Here is a 24,261-nt window from a genome sequence, read left to right on the forward strand (position 1 = left end):
GTTCGATCTGTAAACCAGATTTCGTCGCTGGCCTCTCGACGCCCCTAACTGCGATTCTATTCGTAATTACCTTTGCAATTTAGCCACTAAATCCCCTGTTTACGAAGACCGGGTTTAAAACATTCTATTAGAGGCACGCGAAACTTTCATAAATTTCATTATTAACGCTAAGAACTACTCTACTCTACTCTACTCTAAATGTAAGCATTTGCAATACAGTGAAAACTCGATAAATGTCACTACTCCGGGTCCGGTCAGAAACACTTATAGAATAGGAGAATCGTTTTTCGAATTTGATTGTAATTTGCCGACGCCTCAGACATAGAAAGAGTCAGTAGCTAAAGAAGAAAGAGGTACTGACAAGGAAGGTTTTTTAGGTGTCCGCCTCCGATTGTTCTGAATTTAGGATATGTTTTAAAGGACCGAAAAATAAGATATACGTATTTTTTTATATCGGCCCGTTTTCATATTTAGGGGGTGAAACGACCCCCTAAAGTTTCAGCTACAATAGGCTATCTCAAAAACTATCATAGATAGAAGAAAACTTCTTAAAGAAAAGTTTCATGGTTTTTATGTACATATATATGCTGGTCATCAATTTTGTAAAAACTTATTTGTTTATAACATTATTTAAAAAAAAATCACAGTTATATAATAACAAAAAAAACACAATTTCTTTTCTGAATCCATTGATATATCACATAGTATGTTTGCCTCTTACAATTTTACGTATTTTAATATTATATATGTGTCGCGCACAAACATCGGGTGGCGGTCATACCAGATATAATGTATGGTTAATGTTCATTATAATATCTGGTGTTTACTATGTATACTAGGCACTAGTAAAGTTATTTATAGCTTACAATATTAATAAAAATTACTTTAGTATTTACGTATTAATATGCGATACATTCATATGGTAAGGAATATAATTAATATAAATTAATTTCTGGTGCTACTAACATGATTGGTGCAATTATATTTCAAATGAATGTATACATAGTACAAATTTATCACCTGAATTTTTTACATAATGTATGAAGTTTATAAAATGATTCACTTAATATTCAAATTTGTCGCAGAAGTGATATTCATGAAAAAAGTGTTTTAAACAAAATGCTTTTTTACACCAAGAACATCTAACTATCGGTATTTCATCACAGAGTGCACATTTCATTTGTGTGTTCTGTTCGAAAGCAAAGTCTACAGGATTCACAAAATCGATGACAAGAACGATGTTTGTGCGTCACACATATACTATACACGTATAATATTAAAATACGTAAAATTGTAAGAGGCAAACATACTATGTGATATATCAATGGATTCTGAAAAGAAATTGTGTTTTTTTTTGTTATTATGTAAATTGTGATTGTTTTAAAAATAATGTTATAAACAAATTATTTTTTACAAAATTGATGACCAGAATTTATATGTACATAAAAAACCATGAAACGTTTCCTTAAGAAGTTTTCTTCTATCTATGATAGTTTTTGAGATAGCCTATTGTAGCTGAAACTTTAGGGGGTCGTTTCACCCCCTAAATATGAAAACGGACCGATATAAAAAAATACGTATATCTTATTTTTCGGTCCTTTAAAACATATCCAAAATTCAGAACAATCGGAGGCGGACACCTAAAAAACCTTCCTTGTGAGAACCAGATTTATCGCCGCAGTTTAAATATCCATTAAAGATTACATTTCTGAAAATATTTCAGTTTGCACAAAATCTGAAATTGTGTACCAAAACGTGTTCAATTTCGAGTGAAATGTCTCAGTGGAGTTAGGGAAAGGTATTTAATAGCACCTCCAAAACATGTACGTACTGGTATCTCCGCAAGGTCAGTGGATAGTACATTTATCGAACGAAGGTAGCTAACGAAACCTCCTATCTCATAAGTGTTGCAGTTTCTGATCACTTACGGAACAGCGGAAGTGTTCCGTTTAAAAATAGCTACCTCCTATTTGATAAATGTACCCAGCACCTCGATCCGTCGTTCTTTGATGTTTCCGAAGATAGAAAAGGACATCACAAGAAGGATAAACAAAGAGAGAAAGACTCTCAAGTACAATATTTAATTCAATATTATGCTAACAAATATTGATCGATTTATATCGTGTTTAATCTCATTTTAATTAGAAAAATCTTCCCCACAGCACTTGAGAACATTTATCGAGTTTTCACTGTATGTGCAATATTTTCTATGATATCATAATATTTATATCGTAGCGAAATCGCAATATTAACGTCCATAATTTTCCATTGAAAATTTCTGTTAAAGGGAGCTCTGAAGCCGGTTTTGCACACGTAGCAAAGCAAACGTTTTCCCGGCGACGGAACGAAAATGGCGAATAACGATTACACGTCCAAATACGAACGAATCGATACGTTACATAATTGTCAGGCCAGTTAATTACCTCGCTCCATTGTTGCAGCCTTGTTTCAGAGGAGAGATAATAAATGACAAAAGATGATATCAATCGATGAAAGTGAAAATATTTACCATGACTTAATCGAGCAATTTCCATGCTGATTTTGCAAAGGAAAATTGTGTAAAATCGCATAATAATCGATGCAAGTCAGTTTTGTTCACCGTACGTTGTCTTTTTTTAAACCAGTACAAAAGGGAATCAACCCGTCAAGTAAAGAATTATTATTATAATCTCGAAATAGGGGTTTAAGGATCGGGGCTCAGCTTTTTCCTCGCAAGACACATCGTTTTCCGCGCAGTTTACCGCAACGCCCAAGGACGAACTACCGAAAGATCAATACAGTCTCCAAACTTGGAGAGATCTCGAGAACCAGTTGGTTCTGGTGACGCGGGCAATTAATTACGGAAGATGATCGGTAATTAACAGTAACTGGGACCGGGATAACGTTCATACGGTACGCTTGATACGGAATATACGAGGCGGCGCGGCTGCGGCTGACTCTTTATGGTGAGGTGTGCTCGTGACGTGAATTATTAGCCCTTCGGCCCTAGGGAGAGCCCACAGGGGTAGGTTCGTGGCACGGGCGTGGCTTGGCGAGGTGGCAGGCGTGGCCCGGACACGCCATCCCTCGAAAAACCACTCGCCACCCTCTTCGCCTAGGATACACGGAGAATTGATTTCAAACGGATTCCATTTCTTATGCCCGGATGGAGACAGCTTTTCTTCCAGGAGGAACCGATGTCCTAAGAATGATCGACACGTCACACGCTGCACGGTAGCCGGGGATGCTATAATTTTTTAGAGAAATCTCTTTCATTAAAAACAGATCATCTTAGGAAACATCCTGTCGTAAAAAGTACGTAAAGAATTTCTATTTAAATAATATAATATTTGTCTAAAGTACACATACCACGATATATTGTAAATAAGTCCTGTTCGAAACCTCAGCATACATATTTCAATATTTCTTGAATGGGCCATATTTGGTTTCTTTCAGATCCCGATTCTTACGCGTTTTTCTTTCAATGACAACTAAAAATCTGTAGATTTCAACAGTTGTAACTTATTCTTTATAAAAGTTGAATGATTGTTTTTTACTTTGAGACAAATTACGTGGAAAAATATGAGTTGTGTTTCGATCGACAGCGATTTAACTTTTGCCAGGCCATGGTAGGTACCTTTACCCTATCAATTTGTTACAAATAATCTTACTCTTGGCCTTTTTTGTCGCGTTTCTGGTTCATTGTGCACCGTTGTCTAAAAACGAACGTCCATGGCTGCTTTAGGAAATTATAGGCAGTTCGGTGGTTACACCGTTGACGGTTCCACTGGAAGACGTTATCGAAGATGGGGCAGAGGGCGGGTACGAAGGATTAGAACGAAGGGAGAGACGCGGAGAACGCAATCAGAGGGGTTGATAATACGAGAGCAAGCTGATAGGAACCGACCCAAGAGGAGCGTAATGGTGTTGGTATATACGGCACGAGCAGCGAACGTCTGCTCCTGACAGCCCATTACCACTGTACAAACGCGAGCACGGAGCTTCGGGAGGATGGCGAAGGCTCTCCTCTCTCCTCTCCGACTCGTTCCATCACTTTTCGCGTCTGTTTCCCTCCACCAGCATTTGGCCGCGCTTTATCCACGCTTTATCTTGCTCTAACCGCGGGAAGATGGCGGAAATCATCTTCTGTCATCCAACCCTCTGTTCTGAACTTGACAAATACGGACCACTGTGTTTCTTCGACTGGGGAGAAACAGTCTTAAGATTTCAAAATTTTTGGGAACTTTCCTCTTTCGAGTTAGAGGTAGACGCTCGAAAGCTCGAGCTTATAATGCCGGCATTGTTTCTTTTTGGAAACCGTAAAGTTCCTTGTTTAGGTATTTCGAAGAGTTAATCATCTAGAAATAAATTTAAATAACACTGACCAATAACAAATATGTATTCCTCATTTAAGCAATCAATTCCAGTACCCACTGTGGCTCTAACTACGAAATTGAAAGTTAAAAGTTTGGCTCCTGTTTGTCCAAAACAGAAACTAAATGTGAAAATTTTGTAATACCAAAAACGGGTCGTTTTTACTGACTTTTACGTTTTATATTCAACAGCTTTTTATCTGATCTGTAATTTTAGCAAGTAATTGCAAAAAATTAAACACAAACCACGCTAAACAGACTTGGATGTAAATGGTGTATTTTCAGCTTCGTAAAATCTGCATTTCACCCAAGGTGGATCAATACTCCAACACTTTGCAAGTAGAATATTTTTCAGTCTACTTCGTGTAAGGTCTACGTGCTCTAATTGCCCCATTAATTAGATTCATTTTACACGATTCCTTTCATTTCTATTTCTCTGTTAAATTTTTTAATTCCCTTATCTGCGAGGAACAAAAATCCTCCCTTCAGACTTCGACCAGTGACACGTGTTCACTGGCCACCCCCAGCGTGCCTTTCCCTCCCAAAGTGATCAATACTGCGGGAGAGGTCTTCTGCACGGGACAGGTACGCGACTGGTCCAGATTTTAGCGCGGGGACAACAGAGGAAGCAAAAGTAAAATGAACAACTTCGCCGATAGTTCGCTAGAATGTCCTTGAAAACGGTTTCACGCTTAATCTTCTACTAAAAAAAATTCTACGTCAGTTTACAATCTTAAATCTAATTCTTAGAAAAGATCCGTTTTGGAGGACCGAATTTTAATCATCAACGAGTCTTCATTACATATTTACGTTTGGTTACATATTACTTTAGCTTATCCTTTTATATCTCGATGAAAATTGAATTTGTAAATTTTTTATAATATTATTTGAAAAAACAATAAAGATATCCATATTATGCCATGCCACATAAGCATACATGTCTGGATTCTCCGTACACAAGGTCATGTGAAGGTCACGTGTTACACACCATTATACCACGTTAATAATAATATTCGAACCACATATTATAACTATGTATGCATATATCTATAACGGGTACAATATATGTTATTAATATATTCTTATATAGTTTTATAACATTCCTAAATTATTTTCATTATATTTTAAATCCACATCTGCCACTCGATCTGTGCTCAAATTGACCAAACATGAATGCCCCTCCCCACAATGGTAGCTTACACTTGCATAATTATATTTAAAACGCTACGAAAGAAAAATTAACTTGAAATTATGTGCCAAATAATCATTATTTATTACTAATTTATTCAGCGACAGTGAATTTCAAAATAGTAAAGTATTAAATACGATTGTCGACTATAATATTATCTGCATTTAAGAATAATTTTTTTACTGAAACGCATATTCCCTACAATTGGCAAACACTGTCTAGCAATGACTCTTGATAAGAAATAAATAGTCTTACGTACTTTTCAATCATTCTCTGGGACTGTTCAAGTAGAAAAATGCAGAAACTTCTGGAAGAATAATTGCGTTTGATCGTCAAAAGAAGAACGAAATCCACATTTCATGAGAGACTGGACGAATCTAAGATCAATTATTAACTGAAAGAAATGATTTGTGTCAGAATCAATTAAAAAAATCGATGATTCCCTCCGAATAAATAAATTTTTTAAGCAATCATACATTTTTATTTTTAACAGAGGGAACCTCTGTTTCAGAGAATTAGTTCATACGTTTCGCTGTTAGATGGCTATAGCATTGTTTATGAATAACTAAAATAAACAAAATTTCATATATAATTATATTTTGTAAACGAAATCTTGAATTGCAAAATGAAAAAGAATTTATTTATTCCTCCTGACATATGGAACTTGCATTTACTAATTTGTCCCATCTTGAGACACCCTTGTAATTGTAAATAATTAAATATGCATAATTGCATACAATTACAAGTGATAATATCCTGCGTGATTAAAAAGGATTTTCCGTTTCTCTACCAGTAGTTTATGTTGCCATTATTCGAATCTGAATGATAAATTTCAATGCAATAAAATTGATGCGTGGTTATGTTCTGTATTAAATTTACGTAGTACATGCGTATCACCTGTTGATTAGGTTCCTCATCTTTTTTCATTTTATTTTAATTATGTTAACAAAAGTTTATGTTACTTTGTTGATTGGTTTTAATGAATCGATTCTACGATAGACATGACCGATTTTAGATTAATATCACAATTGACAAAATGCATCTTCGTTGTTTTAAGTTAAGATCCATATTTCTGATCGGATTTGGAATTGGTTTTCTCTTTGCAGTATTATTATACATAGTTCAAGATGTATTTAATGGTACTTCTGTTTGCAAGAGTTCTTCAGCAAACTCCAACATTGCAAGAAGGAGTGCTCTTCTTAAGTGGCTTGTCTCTGATGCATGGAACAATGAACAGATTGTTCTTCAAACCTGGAAAGAAAAATCCATGGATGCTACTTACAGCAAATGGTTAAGAAATCAGAATTTAAAAGTAAAAAATATTAATATGGACGCCTATCTGTATGGATCTGAAAGAAAAGAAAAACTAGAATCTGAATGGTTGAAATCCACGATTCACATTACTTGCATTGTCTTTGTAAAAAAAGTTAAAATGACAAGGTCTATTCAGAATACCTGGGGGAAACGTTGTAACAAGATATATTTCTTTGGTCAACAAAAAAATTCGGAAGTGCCAATTATAAATTTAAAAATTAAGCTGTTATCTTCATGGCAGCTTTTGTGCGAAGCCTTTAACTATGTTTGGAAAGATAATGGAACCTTGGAGTGGCTTATCTTTGTAAAAGATGATACATTGGTGATTCCAGAGAATTTAAGATATATGCTGGCCCTATTGAATCATACACAGGATCATTATTTAGGTCATGCGGTTGTACTATGGGGACAGCCTTACAACGTTGCAGATGCAGGATATGTTATCAGTATTGGGGTGCTTGGAAAACTAATTAAAATGTTTGACAATCCTGAAAAATGTGCAGCTGGTGGCAAATATTGGAAACAGGAGGATTATTACCTTGGTACATTTATTCTATTGTAATATTAATTTTGTAATGCATGTAAATGAAAATAAAATATTACTTTTGATGATTTTCAGCTAAACACTTGGCATCTATGGGAATTCATCCCTCTGATACAAGAGATCAGTATTTAAGAGGTACATTCCATGGGTATTCCTTACAGTCCTTACTATGGGGAGTAATTAAAACTAGCAGCTATTGGACTCGTGCTTTATATCCGATACAAAACGAGTGTTGCTCTTTAATGTCTGTTACTTTTAACATCGGAGAATCTGACAAAATGTATACTTTAGATTATTTATTGTATCATTTATATGTCTTGAAAAGTAAAGGTGTTTTTGGAAATGTAAAGGCATCAACAACAGTATCTGATGATGATGTAAGATTATTGTTATTTTAACATTTTTTTATATATCTTGGTAGAAAAACTTATGATCAATGGATTATTTGCATCTTCAGGTATGGAAAATTGCGTTGAAGGAAGAATTCAACATTACGCATTTGAATAATATTTCTAGCGACGCTTACTACGAAATATGGCATTCGAAATATTCCGAACCAGAACAGCTAATTGCCAAGAATCATTAGGATGAAAATAGAGATACATCCAAATAATTTTTGTATACATTGTAATTTTCATACAATTTATATAACGTAGGTTCTACCGAATTAACAAGTTTTCTGAAGCTATTTGAGATTAGTTAATACACTCACTTACCTCGTTTATGAAATTAATAGGTGGTTAAGTATTTAATTTTATTTTTTTTGACATTATAATTGTTTTAGTAATGTTACCTATATAATACAGTTTAATGATTGTTGTAATGATTGTTCAAATATTTTGTATGTATGTCGAGTCAGTTTTTTTATGTAACAACATTGTTTCCGGCTCGAAATGTTTACCGGGGTTTTACGCATTACGAATATATTTATATACGCAATATTTGAAGTATTAATAAGCTTCATTGATATGAATGTGGGAACAGCGGAATGGTGCTGTTTGATAACTATTTCCCTTGTTACACCATTGTTGCCTTATCTGACTAATTAGGAACATATTAACGCTTATAATGACCGTGATAACCAAATCACATTTCCACTCTAGAATATGGGTGAAGAATGTAGAATATAAAGCATCACTTTATAATATTTTATTCGCGCAATCTATCTTTGAATAATAGAGACGCGCGTACACAGTGCCTAAGAGCATTATCCTTTGCTGTAAGTTAAGATTTACAGTACCTGATAATATATTACAAATACACACATATAATACTCGTTTTTATAATGTAAAATAAACTCAAAAATTTCTATATACCATGTGCAAATTTGTGAGAATAAACATTCCAATTTTCAGTTCAGATTTTTTTATTCATCAACAAATTCCTATTTTAATTTAATTCCGAATTACTGACCCATATTTTTTCTTCGAAACATTTATCAAACTGTACTTTATCAGTTATCCGTTTCCTTTTCATAGCTATATAAAAGAAGAAATGTATTAATGCGCATATTCGGCGACAGCAAGCCTTCAAAGATGTTTCATTGTATTATTTTGAATTATTAAAAATGATATAAGTGCAATTAATTCAACATGGTGCTGTGGAACGCATTTTTCAATATTGTGATAATCATTATTATTGTGAGCCCATCAATTACTGGGAATAATACGGAAGAATCCTTTGATGTGGGCGAGTAAGTGATAACATTATGTTTTTCTTTTAATTTTAAGCATTAATGAATTAATTATTATTAGTCTAAGTATTCTATTGGACGATAACCCAAGCGAGGATTACAGCGTGAAGAAGACGAAAAAATTGTTCCCAGGAGGTTGCAGCAGTCAACCAGATCCACCTATAAATGGTAGAATACGATGCTCAACGAACAGGTGATACCCCATTAATTGATACATAATATTACCACTTATTGTATTCGAATATTAAAATTACAGTTTATTTTATTGTTTATAGTGGTTGCATTGCAGCCTGTAATCAAAATTATAAATTTCCAAACGGCGTAACACAGCTGGCTGTAACTTGCAAGGACAAACAATGGCACATACTTGACACAGAGTGGAATTCTGTACCTCACTGCGAACGTAAGTTTTTCGGGGAATATTCGATTGCTCTGGTATAGGGCAACATTTAAAAATAAACATAATCACATGTTTCTAGCAATTTGCATGCCAGAATGCTTGAATAGTGGAGTATGCATTGCACCCCATCAGTGCAACTGTCCTGAAGATTACATTGGACCACAATGCCAGTTTGAGAATAAACCATGCATGGAGTATCCCCCTCCAGTGTTTAATTCTTACAAATTATGTAACTCAAAGTATGTTATTCTAAGAATGCTGAAATCCATGTCGTTAGAATTAATTTGATCACATATTCAATCGTGACTCTATTCTATTAGATCGTGTACCATAAACTGCATGAAAAATTTCACGTTTCCGGATGGCACCTCCATTACTAATCTTATCTGCAAAAATGGGAATTGGATACCTACCAGACAAGATTGGGTTTCTGTGCCTAATTGCGAACGTATGTCCTCTCGAAAAGTAAAAATTTGAGCATTTAATAAATATATCTTCTTCGTTACAGCTGTATGTAATCCACCATGTCAAAACGGAGGCAACTGTCTTCCGTCGAATCTTTGTCAATGTCCACAGGCGTACAGAGGACCTCAGTGTCAATATTGTAAATATAATGCCTATTTCAGTAAAATAATGTCTGTACTCTGTTGTGAATCATGATATTTTTTCGCAGCTGCTGACGCCTGCAAAGGAGAGAAGATGGGATTCAATGGTGGTTTCTACTGTACCAGTGTTGGTGACAGTTCCTCATGTACTCTGAATTGCCCTGAAGGAGTAGAATTCGAGTTTCCTCCTGCGACCGCATACACGTGTTTCTATGAAACCGGTGTCTTCGAACCACAGCCAATACCTCAGTGCAAGTACAGTAAAAACAAGAATGTGATTTCTCTAGGTACCACGTATAACTCTTACGTTCGGGAAACTAACCATTCGTGGACGTACGAGGACGTCTTCAGCTCCAATACGAAACCATCTCCGTTATATAAAACCAGTTACGATATGATGGGTCTTTACAACAATTACAATATGACTTCGAACACGGTAATAATTCAGTGAAGACTTGAAGTTGTACATTATTACACTGCTTAACGATGTTTCCTGTTACCTTCAGTTAGTATTCAATCCTTTGAAAGACAACGTGATATTCGTCGAGGAGAATCGCCCGACCCCAAAAACCTGCTTCACTTGGGGCGGTATACATTACAAGACCTTCGACGACGATGTCTTCAATTTCGATAGCGACTGTTCTTATATTCTGGTTCAAGAAGCACAGAACAGAATCTTCACCGTAATAGTGGAGAATAGCCCAACTTGCAAGACCCAAGATTGTTTCAGAATCATAAAGATTTTTATCCAAGAGAAGGAGTACATTCTGTCGAGGAACGAATACGGAGTCCCAGAGTTTCGAACTTCGAAGAAATTGCTATCTATTCCGGCGCAACTTCCGGGTTTAAGGGTGGAGATGTCCGCACATTTTATTATCGTGACTTTGGATTCTCTGGGCGTCCAGTTAAAGTGGGACGGTGCCCTCATGCTGCAGATCGAAGCTCTTGAAAATATGTGGAACAAAACAACTGGTCTCTGTGGTAATATGAACGGCGAAAAGGGCGACGATCAAACGAGTAAAAATGGGGATCGTGCGAGAAACATTGCGGCCTTTGCATCTTCCTGGCGGACGGAAAACATTGGAGGTATTGCTGTTGTAGAAAACATGTTGAGAATATGTTCATAATTATTCACTTTTATTCTATTCTTTCAGAAATGTGCGACGGATATCCAAATGTTCAGCACTCTTGCGACTCCAGTCCAATCGTTGCTGGAGACGCCATCCAGTTTTGTACCAGGCTGCTTTCCGATCATAGATTCCAGGCTTGTGCCAATACAATTAGCGTCTCCGAAATGCAGACCGCGTGTATGTGGGATTATTGTGCTTGTACGGACGATGACAAGAGGAAATGTGCTTGCGAAACGATGAACGTTTACGTTAGACAATGTGCTCATAAGAAAGTCGTGTCCTTGTCCGGCTGGAGAAACAACGATACTTGCCGTGAGTCTTTATAAGTTAAGGTAGACGAATTGATCAGGAAAGTAATGGTACGAGCTTTGGATTGAATTACAGCCATGCTTTGCAACAACGGACGAGTGTACATGCCTTGCGGTCCAGAAGCAGAACCATCCTGTTGGACAGGAATAGAAGGAAAACTGAACGCCGATCGTTGCGAAGAGGGTTGTTTCTGTCCAACAGGAACTGTGGCTCACGAAGGAAGATGCATATATCCCGACGAGTGTCCTTGTAGATTGCGTGGAAAGCTGTTTCAACCTGGAAAAAGTGTGCAGAAAAACTGTAACACTTGCACATGCTCTTCTGGGAAGTGGATATGCACGCAAGCTAAATGCAGTGCTAGATGCGCCGTCATTGGAGACCCACATTACATCACTTTCGATGGAAGACGTTACGATTTCATGGGGAAATGTAAATACTATCTGATGAAGGGAGACTATTACAGTATCGAGGGTGAAAATGTTCCTTGTTCCGGTGCGATATCAGAGGTTTGTAGCAGAGATCCCTATTTTACTTGTAACAAATGAATTATACACGCCCAAAACCGAGATTTACACAACAAAAACGTCATTTTGCTTGTAGAACATGGGACTTGTTCCAGCCGATGCACCATCTTGTACGAAAACTATAACCATCAATTACAAGGGAACTTCCGTGAAACTAAAGCAAAATCATCAGGTGCTAATCGACGGAAACGATTTAACAATGTTCCCTTCATTGGTCAATGATATCAGGATACGTATTGCCAGCAGTATATTTTTGGCTGTCCATTTGCCAAGCGGTTTGGAAATATGGTGGGATGGGATCTCTCGCGTTTACATCACAGCTCCTCCCGAATTTCATGGTTAATGTTTCTTGTATCTTTTAGTCTCGTTTCTGCAACGATCTTCACTTTTTCATTTTATGTATCGTTATCAGGTCACACTAGAGGACTGTGCGGTACATTCTCAGAGAATCAGAAAGACGATTTCATTACGCCAGAAGGTGACATCGAAAACACGGCTGTCTGTTTTGCTAATAAGTGGAAGTCGGACGAGCACTGTGCCAACGTTCCAGAAAAGGAATTGGATCATCCTTGCGACTTGGATCCACAGAAACGAGCGACTGCCAAACAATACTGTTCCTATTTGTTCAGCGAATTATTTTCCGGTATTATCTACATATCAAATAAATTTCAATTTATCCAACTTTTGTCGGGTCCGAACTACTTGCAGTCCTCCCTTTCAGGCTGCCACTGGCACGTGGATCCAGATGTGTTTTATAAAGATTGCATGTTCGACATGTGCTCCTGCAAGGTTGATGTTGGATTATGTCTCTGTCCTATATTGGCTGCTTATGCGAAGGACTGCGCCGCTGCGGGAATAAAACTCTTATGGCGACAAGATGTAAACGAGTGTAAGATACATTGTCCTGAAAATCAAGTCTATCAGATTTGTGGAAATAGTTGCACAAGGTATTTTATGATTGCAAATTTAATTGATGATTGTAATATACGCAATAGGTAATTCTTTGTTAATTATTTGTAGATCCTGTGGTGATATATCCGCTTACCAGGACTGCAAACAAGAATGCGTAGAGGGATGCAACTGCCCGGAGGGTGAAACGTTGGACGTTCATGGGGAGTGTGTTCTAATTGGGCAGTGCCCTTGTACATACGCAGGACTGGAGTTTCAGACTGGGCACCGGGAAGTCAGGCCTGGAAACAAAGCTCTTGAGCTTTGTACCTGTGCAGGTTTTGTTTCTCAAATTATATAAAAGACTTGTGCTCAAGTAAAATGGATTAGCATGTGTTAAGTAAATTATGTTTCGAATAAGGTGGCGTTTGGAACTGTCGGGAAGCAACGTCAGACGAGATTCGAGAGTATCCAGCAGCCAAGGATCTATTAACATCCTGCATAGCCAGCCAACATTTGGAGGTGACAGATTGCGCACCAGCAGAGCCTCGAACTTGCCACAATATGCACAAGTCGGTTCGACAGCCATCCGTTTGCAAATCTGGCTGTGTCTGCAGGTCTGGCTACGTTTTGGATGAACTGGGTGGTAAATGTATCGAAGAGGAATCTTGCCCGTGTCATCACGGAGGTCAGAGTTACAAGGAAAGCTCTGTCATACAGAACGAGTGTAACACTTGCGAATGCACGAACGGCACATGGAAGTGTACGGATACAATATGCGCGGGAGTTTGTTCCGCTTGGGGTGATTCGCATTACAAGACATTTGACGGAAAGATCTACGATTTTCAAGGAATGTGCGACTACGTTCTGGCTAAAGGTTCACTAGGAAAGGAAGAATCTTACGACGTATCGATTCAGAATGTACCATGTGGAACAACCGGTGTATCTTGCTCTAAATCAATTACCGTTACAATTGGAGGCAATGATAATTCTGAAACAGTTGCTCTAACGAGAGGAAAAGAGCTACCTTCGGGAGTCTTTAAGAGAATTGCAATGAGAACAGCTGGATTGTTTGTATTTGTTGACGTGCCAGACCTGGGGCTGACTGTTCAATGGGACAGAGGTGACTTTAATTAAAAGTTAAATGTTTACTGTTCAAAGTCGTAACTGTATCATGGTTTTTGTACTTTACGTAGGTACCAGAGTCTACATAAGATTGGATCCTAGGTGGAAGGGCCGTACAAAGGGTCTTTGCGGTGACTATAACGACAATAGCGAGGACGATTTTAAAACACCTTCTGGCGGGATATCGGAGGCGTCTGCCAACTTGTTTGGAGACTCTTGGAAAAAGAACGAGTTTTGTCCCGAACCTAAATCGGTTAAGGATCCATGCGAGCAACACCCGGAAAGAAAATTGTGGGCTGTGCAGAAATGTGGCATATTGAAATCCTCCGTTTTCTACCCATGCCACTCTGAAGTCGAAGTTGAAAGTTATTTATATAATTGCATTTTTGACACTTGCGGCTGTGACACGGGTAACGTATTAGTCCTTAGTTGATTGTTATCAACATAATAATATATTTAATATATGAAAACGAGCAATATGTAGTTTACATTTTGCATAAAATTTTTTGTTTTTTTTTTCACTTTTTAGGAGGCGATTGTGAGTGTCTTTGCACAGCTTTGGCAGCGTACGCACAAGAGTGTAATGCAAAAGGTGTTCCCATAACGTGGCGAACCCAGGAGCTTTGTCCCATGCAGTGTAACGAAAAATGTAGCACGTATTCTCCTTGCGTTTCAACATGTCCCCGTGAAACTTGCGATAATCTAATGATTTTGAAAGACCAATCTCACCTATGCTCTCAAGACACTTGCGTCGAGGGGTGTTCCGTTAAAACCTGCTCCAACGGAGAAGTTTACAGTAATGACAGCTATACAGAATGCGTTCCCAGAGAAGTGTGCAAGATACCCTGTATTGAAATCAATGGGGTAAGTTTAAAAATGATAAAAAATGTTTCAACAAATACTTATGACGGCTATTATTTTAGGTAACTTATTATGAAGGCGACAGTGTTAGCAATGACGATTGTCAGGCGTGTTTCTGTAGCCGTGGTAAAGTATTATGCAAAGGAGAACCTTGTACTACTGTTTTAAGTACTGTTCCATTGGAAGAACCGCAAAAGTGTGTCGATGGTTGGTCTGTCTGGTTAAACCAGGATCCAGCGATCAAGGGAAGGAAGATTAAAGACCGTGAACCTCTACCCAGCCACTTAGATTTGGTAATATCTCCCTTCATTGTCTTGCAAATGAAAGTCGTCCGTTTGCAAAAGGGTTAATTTGGAGATGAAACCTGTCTTATATTCTTTAAATTAAAGGCAAACATACAAGGATCCGCAGTGTGCGACAGAAGCCACATGGTTGACATAAGATGTAGATCCGTGAAACATCATTTAACGCCAAAAGAAACTGGTTTGGATGTGGAGTGTAGTTTGGAGCGTGGTCTTTATTGTCAGTCTCAGCCTAAACTTCCTTGCATTGATTTCGAAATCAGTGTTCTGTGTCAATGTTCAGCAACTACCACGGAAAAAATTAACACAGGTTTGTATTGCGTATAGTCTGTGGATATCGATTTACTGGATCGATGATAATAATTTTTCTAATAGTACCACCGAGTACCGTGAAACCAACGTATGAAGAGTGCAGCGTGGAACAACCCAATAAACCTCATCCTACAGACTGCCACTTATTTTATCAATGCGTACCCGGGGTTAACGAAAATCAATTCGTGGAAAAATCGTGCGGACAAACTCTGTTATACAACTCGCAGGCACAAGTTTGCGACTGGCCAGCCAATGTTTTGTTCTTGAGACCGGAATGTTTGCAAACGCAGACAACACCGACTAAGACCGAATGGACAACTGATAATAAAACAAAACATAACACTACGATATCAACAATTTTAGAGAAAAATATCATAACTACAAGTACTGCCATTTTTAATCTTGTTTTGACAATATTTCTTAGACCACACGACTACAATTACTATTTTGCTTTTAGAAGCTTGCAAGGAGGGTGAAACATGGAGTGACTGTGCCATTGATTGCAACAGAGTTTGTGATTACTATCGGTACACCTTGTCAAAGAAAGGATATTGCAACAATGCATTTACATGCGTACCAGGTATAGTATTGTCTTCTGCGTATCTAGACATTTACTGAATATTTGCTTTTATACTTGTTAAAAATCAGGTTGCATTCCACTGGAGAGATCAGATTGCCCACCACACAAATTCTGGAGAGATGCTGTGACATGCGTTGACGAGAGTGATTGTTCTTGTAAATCCTACGAAGGGGAACTCGTTATTCCCAGTGCAGTTGTGAAAGAATCAGAGTGCGAGATCTGTCAGTGCATCAATAATTATTACACTTGCGATGGATCATCATGCACCAGTGAAATTAATCAGACATCAACTAAGAAGTCAGCTACATATTTGCCCACTGAAACAACTACTTCCTCAACGACACCAAGTCTGAAGGAACACACAATCGTCGTACCTAGCACTATTAGTCCGCCAGCTCATTGTGTTAGTAGTAATTTCATTCCTCTCATTCAATATCTAAACGATCAAGTCACTTTTGATGCGAGTAGTATCAAAGGTCCAATGTACCGACCAGAAAATTCAGTCTTAAATGCCAATATTCCTGAAAACTCTGTTGGATACTGGGAACCTGAGTACAGTAACGTCGATCAATGGTAAACAAAGCTTTTGAAAACAAATGCTCTATCCGTTCCAAGATGCTCTCATTTGTGACATTGTTTCCAGGCTCGATATAAAGTTCCAAAGACCTGAACCAATTTATGGCACCGTTCTACAAGGTAGCGGCCTGGAAGAGAAGTTTGTAACTAGCTATAGAGTACTGTTTTCTGAGAACGGCGATGCTTTCTCCTACGTATTGGATGATAAGAAGCAACCACAAGTATTTAGAGGACCCGTAGATAACTTAAAGCCTGTGATGCAAACGTTCTTTGAGCCGATCGAAGCAAAGGTTGTCCGGATAAACCCATTATCCTGGCACAACGGAATAGCGATAAAAGCAGAGTTACTTGGCTGCCACGAATTTACAGTTCCTAGCATTCCGGTAACACAGAGTGTTCCAACAATAACAGCGTCAACCGAGAAAGTCCTAAATCCAGGTAAAATGAGAATAATACTGGTCAACAAAATATCCACCTTTAGTTTGTGCTTTAGAAAAACTAGAGCCAAAACTGTAGAATTGTCTGCTTAGATGGAGGATAGGTACTTGCTGTTGATCAGTGTAATCTGCACAAAATTATGTTCTTTTTAGTATGCGACGAACCGATGGGTCTGGACAATGGTCTAATCTTTGCCGAACAGCTGTCGACGTCGTCCTCTTCCACAGATTTGTTGCCAAATCTCAAACTAACGTCTCCATACGCTTGGCATCCTAAGCTAGATAATCCACACCAATTTGTTAAGATTGATTTCTTGGAACCTCGTAATTTAACAGGAATTGCAACAAAGGGCGGCGAAGGTACCTGGACAACTGTTTACAAAGTCTTTTACAGTAACGACGATCGTCACTGGAACCCGGTGATCGATAATAATGGCGTGGAAAAAGAGTACTTGGCTAATTTTGATTCTGAGACTATAATAAGGAACTACTTCGACAGGCCGTTGCATGCAAGATATTTGAAGTTACAGCCAATGAAATGGCATGAACATATAGGTCTCAAAATAGAAGTGCTCGGTTGCTTCGTGCCATACCGTAAGTTTAGTATCTTTTTGTATATGTTGTTCCACGGGTTTGACAATTTTTTATATTTCATATTTTTGTTCTAACGATTCATTGTTAATTATTTTTACAGCGTCTATTACAACCATTGTGAAAGTAGAAACTACATCGACAACAACGCAACCGTTTATCAATAAATGCAATGTTTGTGACGGAGTATCAAATGAAAATGAAATTAGTTGCCAGTGTAATGAACCTTATTGGTGGAATGGGAATACTTGCGTTATTCAGCAAGAATGTCCCTGTGTAGTTGGGCATATTCTGTACGTAAACATATTTACACTCATAAACGAAAGTATTTGAATGCCTTCATTCATAACATTTAACAGGTACAACGTGGGCACGACATACATGAGCGAAGACTGTCAGGAATGCATGTGTACTTTGGGTGGAACATCTTTCTGTCAGCCAAAGAAATGTGATTCTTGTCAGGAGCCAGAAATGCGACCGGTAGTGAATGAACTATGCAACTGCGTATGCAAGCCTTGTCCTATTGCAATGCGTCTGTGTCCAACCAGTAACGTTTGTATCGACGAGAATCTGTGGTGCAATGGCATCCAAGACTGTCCGGACGACGAAAAGGATTGTTCTAAAGTAATTGCAACAACACCTCCCACTTTGGAATTAAGCACTACTGAACGGCACGACAAAGTAACCGAAATACAAACTACAGGTACCAAAATAGTTACTTAGAAACGAAGGAAGTAAGAATGTGGAAAGTAAGATTTTCATACTCTTCTAGTTCCACCACAAGTGTGTCAGGAACCAATCTGTCCACCTGGCTATAGAACAAGTTCAAAATCACGGTATTATAAAAAATCTCATTCAAAGGCAGGAGTGAAATCTTTGTCCAGACATTCCTGGAAAGCTAAAGGATTGAGGTACGTTCGTCCACAAAATTGGAGAATTGCTAAATTTTCACTGATAATAATCTCTCTTATTAATGAGGAATATTTTCAATCAGGAAATCCATGCAGTACTCGAAGCTTGTTGAAAGTCAATCGCCACAAAATGAGACAGAGTGTGAACAGTTCACCTGCGTACCCAATAAACCACCGCCAATTATTGATAAAGGCAAACTGCAAGCCTGCCCGGAAGCATCTTGTCCCCTAGGTTACACTGTCGTTTACGAAAAAATGAGCATGTATAAACTTCAAAAGTGTCCAAAGTATACTTGCAAACCCCCACCACCCGAAGAAGCTGTTTGCAACGTAACTGGAAGAACATTTAACACGTTTGACAAGCTAGAGTATAAGTATGATATTTGTAACCACATATTAGCCAGGGATATGTTTACCAACAAGTGGTACATTACACGTGAGTGTTCTGCAATAAGTGTATTCCATTAGAACATACATTATATCGGTGGATATTAAGATGTTTGATCAGAAACATTGTTTTCATAGTGGAGAAGCAGTGTGACTCACATAATCAGTGCATTCAAGTTCTGGCAGTGATGTTGGATGACGATGTGATCGTCATGTACCCTGACATGCACGTGGAAGTGAATTACTACAGATATGCGCCAAATCAAGTGGCTCGACTCGGCAACAAATTTCCTTCGTTTAAGATATCCTCCATTGGCGATATAACGTACTTGATATCGTATGACTATGGGTTCTGGGTGATTTGGGACTTGAATTCCAACGTGAAGTTGGGGGTCTCCACGAAATTGGCTCGTCAAATAGACGGTCTTTGCGGCTATTTCGATGGATATTCGATGAACGACAGACAGTTGCCCGATGGAAATCAGGCACGAACCACTGTAGAATTTGGAAACAGCTGGGCAATGGAGGGAGTGCCGGAATGCGATTCACAGGTAACAGTTTAACGCAGAAACTTAATACCGATATAAGTTCCTGTTTTAACGTTGCTTTAACTTTCAATCATAATTTTATAACTCTTTAGGCTTGTCCCTACGATCTACAAACGGAGAGCTGGAAGATTTGTAACATGGCGAAGGATTCATCATTGGCAATGTGCTCCAATATCGTGGACTTGGATAGATTCGTGTCCGGTTGTATGGAGAGCACATGCAATTGTCTACGTAGTAATCACACTTACAATGATTGTCGTTGTCGCTCGTTAACCAGCTTCGTTACGGAATGTCAGGCTGGTGACTTGACCACAGATCTGTCAACTTGGAGGAGCATTCACGATTGTCCCGTTACTTGTACTCCACCGTTTGTTCACAAAGATTGCTTCAGGTATGATCCTTAAAATATTTTGAAACAACACGTTATTGGTGAAGTATTAACTATAGTAATATTGGTAATAATCGTGACTCTTTGATCTCTGTAATCGTAGAAACAAATGCGAAACTAGCTGCGACAACTTGCAACAGATAGATCCCTGTCCAGTGATGCAAGGGGTATGTTTCTCTGGCTGTTTCTGTCCCGAAGGAACAGTACGCAATGGCGACGAGTGCGTACCACCGATGAAGTGCAAAGATTGCACTTGCGAATGGTTGAGCAATTCAAAAGTCATCAGTTTTGATAGAAAAAATATTAAATTTGACGGCAATTGCACATACGTTCTATCGAAAGACGTTATTGGAAACACAAACAGCCCTGAAGATCATACGTATCAGGTACTTGGACCGATTACTGTGTAAAATGTTTCTTTCTAAATTATATTCTATCTTATGCACTTTGAAAACAGGTGATGGTCTCAAACGGAATGTGTAACACGGATTTGTGCGTAGAAACAGTCACAGTGCTCTATAAAAGACACGTCGTTGAAATTAAAAACGGGCCTACTCAGGAGGTAAAATCAATGTTAGAATCCAGAGAATACATAAGATTCAAGTTTCTAACACATATTGTTTCGGCTAGTTCCAAGTGATAAAGGATGGTTTCATGGTAGAAGAGTTTCCTGTCAATACAACCTGGTTGGTTCTCGAACAAAACGTGGAAAAGCTACGTTTATTGATACCTTCCATTCAATTGGAAATTACCAGCTATCAACCGAACTTCGCATTTACCCTCACCCTCCCTTCGCATATCTTTGGAGGAACAATGGAAGGTCTTTGCGGCAATTGTAACGAAGATTCTGAGGATGACTTGAAGAAACAGGATGGGCAGGTACTGTATTGTATTAAGAACAGGGGCATACTACTGGTACAATTTTCAAAATAAATGCCTCTAAATTAATTTGTCGTTATTCAGATTACGAATGACATGCAAGACTTTGGTACAAGCTGGTTAGTCACCGAATCGCCACAGGGTACCAACTTAAACACGGACGCGTGTACGTCCAATAATCAAAGCAAATGCATCCTACCACCAGCCGATCAAGACATATGCAGAAATCTATTGAATACGATCGATTTTGGGCAATGTCACGGTCTCGTTGATCCAATGCCATACTTGATTGCTTGCCAGGACAGTATGTGCACCGGAGGTGGCTTCTGCGATAGCTTCGAAGCGTACGTAAGAAAATGTCAGCAGGTGGGAGTGTGTCTGATTTGGAGAAGCAGCGAAATGTGTCCTTACACTTGTCCACCTTTTATGGAATACCAGCCATGCGGTTCTGCTTGCAAGGAAACTTGCGACACCCTTAACGAAATCGACAATGCCAAGTGCTCGAGGAACTTCGAAGAAGGTTGTTTCTGTCCACGCGACTTTGTTTTCCACAATGACTCTTGCATACCGAGAGGAAAGTGTCTCATGTGCGATAAGGAGGGCCACGTCGAAGGTGACACGTGGTTCCCAGACGTTTGCACTAAGTGCACTTGCGATAACAAAATCATCAATTGTCAGAAAACCGAATGCCCGGCTGTGAACACCGTCTGCGAAGAAAACATGACGCCAATTGTCGTCAACGGAACGGAAGAAGACTGCTGTACAAAGTATATTTGCGTGCCAAACGCTGTAACGACCGCAGCTCCCTTCTGCACAGAAGAAGTACAAATGCCAGAGTGTGGTTATGGGCAAACTATGACGGTGTCTACCGGCGTTGATGGATGCAAAAAGTTTATCTGCGAGTGCTTATTACCGTCCGAGTGCCCGGCGTTGAACGAAATTGATTTTGAAGTCGAGGTGCTAGAACCTGGTTTTGTACGAGTGACGAATACGTCGGGATGCTGTCCGAGGTCGATGACCATCTGCGATCCACAAACTTGTCCTTCGGCGCCGACTTGTCCGGACTACTATGAATTAAAGACCAATGTGACTGATTGCTGCGCCGATTATAAATGCGTCTCGCCGAAAGATCGTTGTCTGTACAACATTCGAGCAGACAACAAAATAGAAACGCCGGAGCAGACGGTGGCAGTTCAAATTGGAGAGCAGTGGATGGACGACGTGTGTACTTCCTGTACTTGTGAACTCTATAACGATGGTCCGAGGCCAAAGTGCTCCACAATGGAGTGTTTAAAAGCCAAGGATCATCCAGACGTATTCGATTTTGTTTTGGAAGAAGTTCTAATGCCAACTGAATGTTGTCCTCACTTTGAAAGATCAGCTTGTAAAGATGGGGAGAAAGTATATAATGTAAGCGAGATCTGGCAACCGAATTCTGAAGACAGCTGCACTTTAATGGAGTGCATCAAAGAAGAGAACGGAGTTGAGAAGCGAACGAAGATTCAAGAATGTAACGTTGTCTGTAATCTTGGATTCGAGTATCAGCCTCCTGATAACAAGAGGATTGATTGTTGTGGACGATGTGTTCCAACAGCTTGCGTCGTCGGTAACGAACTGAGAAACGTAGGAGAAGAATGGCACTCCGCGGACTTCTGCACCAAGTACTCTTGCATATCCAGCAACGAAACCGTGCACGTCGAATCGGTTGTGGAAAAATGTCCGGAGATAGATTCTTTGGAAGAGGCTGCATTTGTAATTGAAAAACAATACACTCCAGGCCAGTGTTGTCCGCAGTTCGTTAAAACTGGTTGCCGATACTATGACAAAGTGTACAAACCCGGAGAGAGTTGGAAGTCTATGTCGGATAATTGCGTCACGGAATTGTGCGTACTAGACTCGAATGTAACAAAACACAAAGAAGTGGAAGTTTGCTCGAAGAATTGCGCTCTTGGGTGGACGTACGAGGAACAAGAGGGCGAATGTTGTGGAAAATGTAGACAAACTTCCTGTGTGGCGGGAGACATATTGTACGAAGCGGGCGCAACTTGGTCGTCCGCTGATAATTGTACTTCTTACATGTGTATGGACCAACGCGATCAACTGTCTGTCAGCAGTAGTTCGACGGTTTGTCCTGACATAACAAACTGTCCGGAAGCGTCAATTTATACTCAAAACTGTTGCAAAATGTGCAATTTAACGTCGCACAATTTGAAAGTTGATCAGTGTGCCGCTGACGTACTCGATCCGCAATCTACCATCGGTATGTTTAGAGTGAAACATCGAGTACACGGATACTGCAAAAATATCGTACCTATCGAAGGCATTACGGAATGTCGTGGAAAGTGCGAATCTACTACATATTTTGACACAGGTAATTACATAGAAATTTGTAAAAATTTGTCTACTATGATACCCAACACCACAATTACTAAATACAGCATAGTATAACACCAGTTTTTTATAATTCATACCTTTGCAGACAATTGGAGTCAAACAACTAATTGTCAATGTTGTCAACCTACGGATCATAGGGGTCTCATCGTGGAATTGATGTGCGAAGACTACAAAATGTTGAAAAAGAGAGTGATCATGCCAGTTTCTTGCTCGTGTTCGTCATGTGACGCCAGTAATTTCGGCTATAAAGAAAGCAAAGGAGGAATTAAAGGTTGAAGAACTAAAAGCGCACAATGAAATTACTGTAAACGTGTTGCAGAGATATAAGCAATTGATTAAAATAAGTATTTTATAGCTTCGATGTAGATAACAAAATACAAAAATATTATTCGTTGATTTTATTGAATGATGCATATTATATATACATATACATATACATATACATATACACGCACATCTATGCATATGTATATATATATACATTTTTTAACAATTCATATAACGTCTTTCTCCAAAGGTATACTAGAGTTTATACTCTGAATTCCGAAGCACACTAAGTACAATAAAAATTATTCAGTCATCCTTAACAAGACTTTATTTTTTCTTTAAATACGTATATGCACACACTATCAAATTTGTCGCTTTGTACTTCAAGATTCAGAAACTTTTATTCTTAGAATTGTAGATTACCAAAAAATCTTGGAGCACGAAAACGAATAGTTGCCTGGATCATAGATCGAAAACAATCGTCTAATACGCATTAAAAAAAAAAAACAAAAACAAAAAAAACCGATAAGCTTGAACAACGAAGCGAGAAAGTAACTTCTTCCATGTGCCAGGTGTAGCCGACAGAAGATAAATTAAAATCACAGTTTCTTCCCCTACACGGATAAATTTCGTGTATCGTTATAAATGAAATCGAAATAGATCGTTGATGATATAGTTAAATTTATCGTTTGCCAATTCCTCGGTGCAAGGAGTTGTGTTAACGATTCGACGTGAATACGAAAATAGGACTTTCA

At 38.6% G+C, this 24,261-nt stretch overlaps 2 protein-coding genes across 3 annotated transcripts; both read left to right on the forward strand.

The window, feature by feature from the left end:
• The first annotated feature begins 6,552 nt into the window (after positions 1-6,552).
• Positions 6,553-8,037, forward strand: LOC122401263 (glycoprotein-N-acetylgalactosamine 3-beta-galactosyltransferase 1-like). The gene is made up of 3 exons (XM_043403292.1): positions 6,553-7,397; positions 7,475-7,776; positions 7,857-8,037. The coding sequence occupies exons 1-3, from the start codon at positions 6,578-6,580 to the stop codon at positions 7,983-7,985; spliced, it is 1,251 nt and encodes a 416-aa protein (XP_043259227.1). The 5' UTR covers positions 6,553-6,577; the 3' UTR covers positions 7,986-8,037.
• A 10-nt stretch (positions 8,038-8,047) lies between these two features.
• On the forward strand, positions 8,048-24,244 carry LOC122401261 (hemocytin). Of its 2 annotated transcripts, none has more exons than XM_043403290.1 (36): positions 8,048-8,618; positions 8,878-9,092; positions 9,154-9,285; positions 9,368-9,495; positions 9,572-9,731; positions 9,813-9,940; positions 10,001-10,096; positions 10,166-10,533; positions 10,604-11,183; positions 11,252-11,539; positions 11,612-12,042; positions 12,137-12,398; positions 12,473-12,703; positions 12,782-13,007; positions 13,081-13,286; positions 13,370-14,071; positions 14,145-14,483; positions 14,603-14,937; positions 14,997-15,227; positions 15,324-15,546; positions 15,612-15,932; positions 16,006-16,128; positions 16,197-16,701; positions 16,772-17,142; positions 17,295-17,735; positions 17,836-18,025; positions 18,092-18,435; positions 18,505-18,643; positions 18,727-19,079; positions 19,169-19,581; positions 19,671-19,969; positions 20,070-20,352; positions 20,424-20,528; positions 20,597-20,845; positions 20,930-23,216; positions 23,325-24,244. In XM_043403290.1, exons 2-36 carry the CDS (start codon positions 8,992-8,994, stop codon positions 23,513-23,515), a joined length of 11,781 nt encoding a protein of 3,926 aa, XP_043259225.1. In that variant the 5' UTR covers positions 8,048-8,618; positions 8,878-8,991; the 3' UTR covers positions 23,516-24,244. The 2 variants fall into 2 exon arrangements, with proteins under 2 accessions (XP_043259225.1, XP_043259226.1); XM_043403291.1 differs by having other exon boundaries at positions 9,196-9,285.
• The last annotated feature ends 17 nt before the right edge of the window (positions 24,245-24,261 follow it).

Source organism: Colletes gigas, unplaced genomic scaffold, assembly GCF_013123115.1.
Source record: "Colletes gigas isolate AHSC1104 unplaced genomic scaffold, ASM1312311v1 Colletes_gigas_Sc00023, whole genome shotgun sequence".
Taxonomy (NCBI): domain Eukaryota; kingdom Metazoa; phylum Arthropoda; class Insecta; order Hymenoptera; family Colletidae; genus Colletes; species Colletes gigas.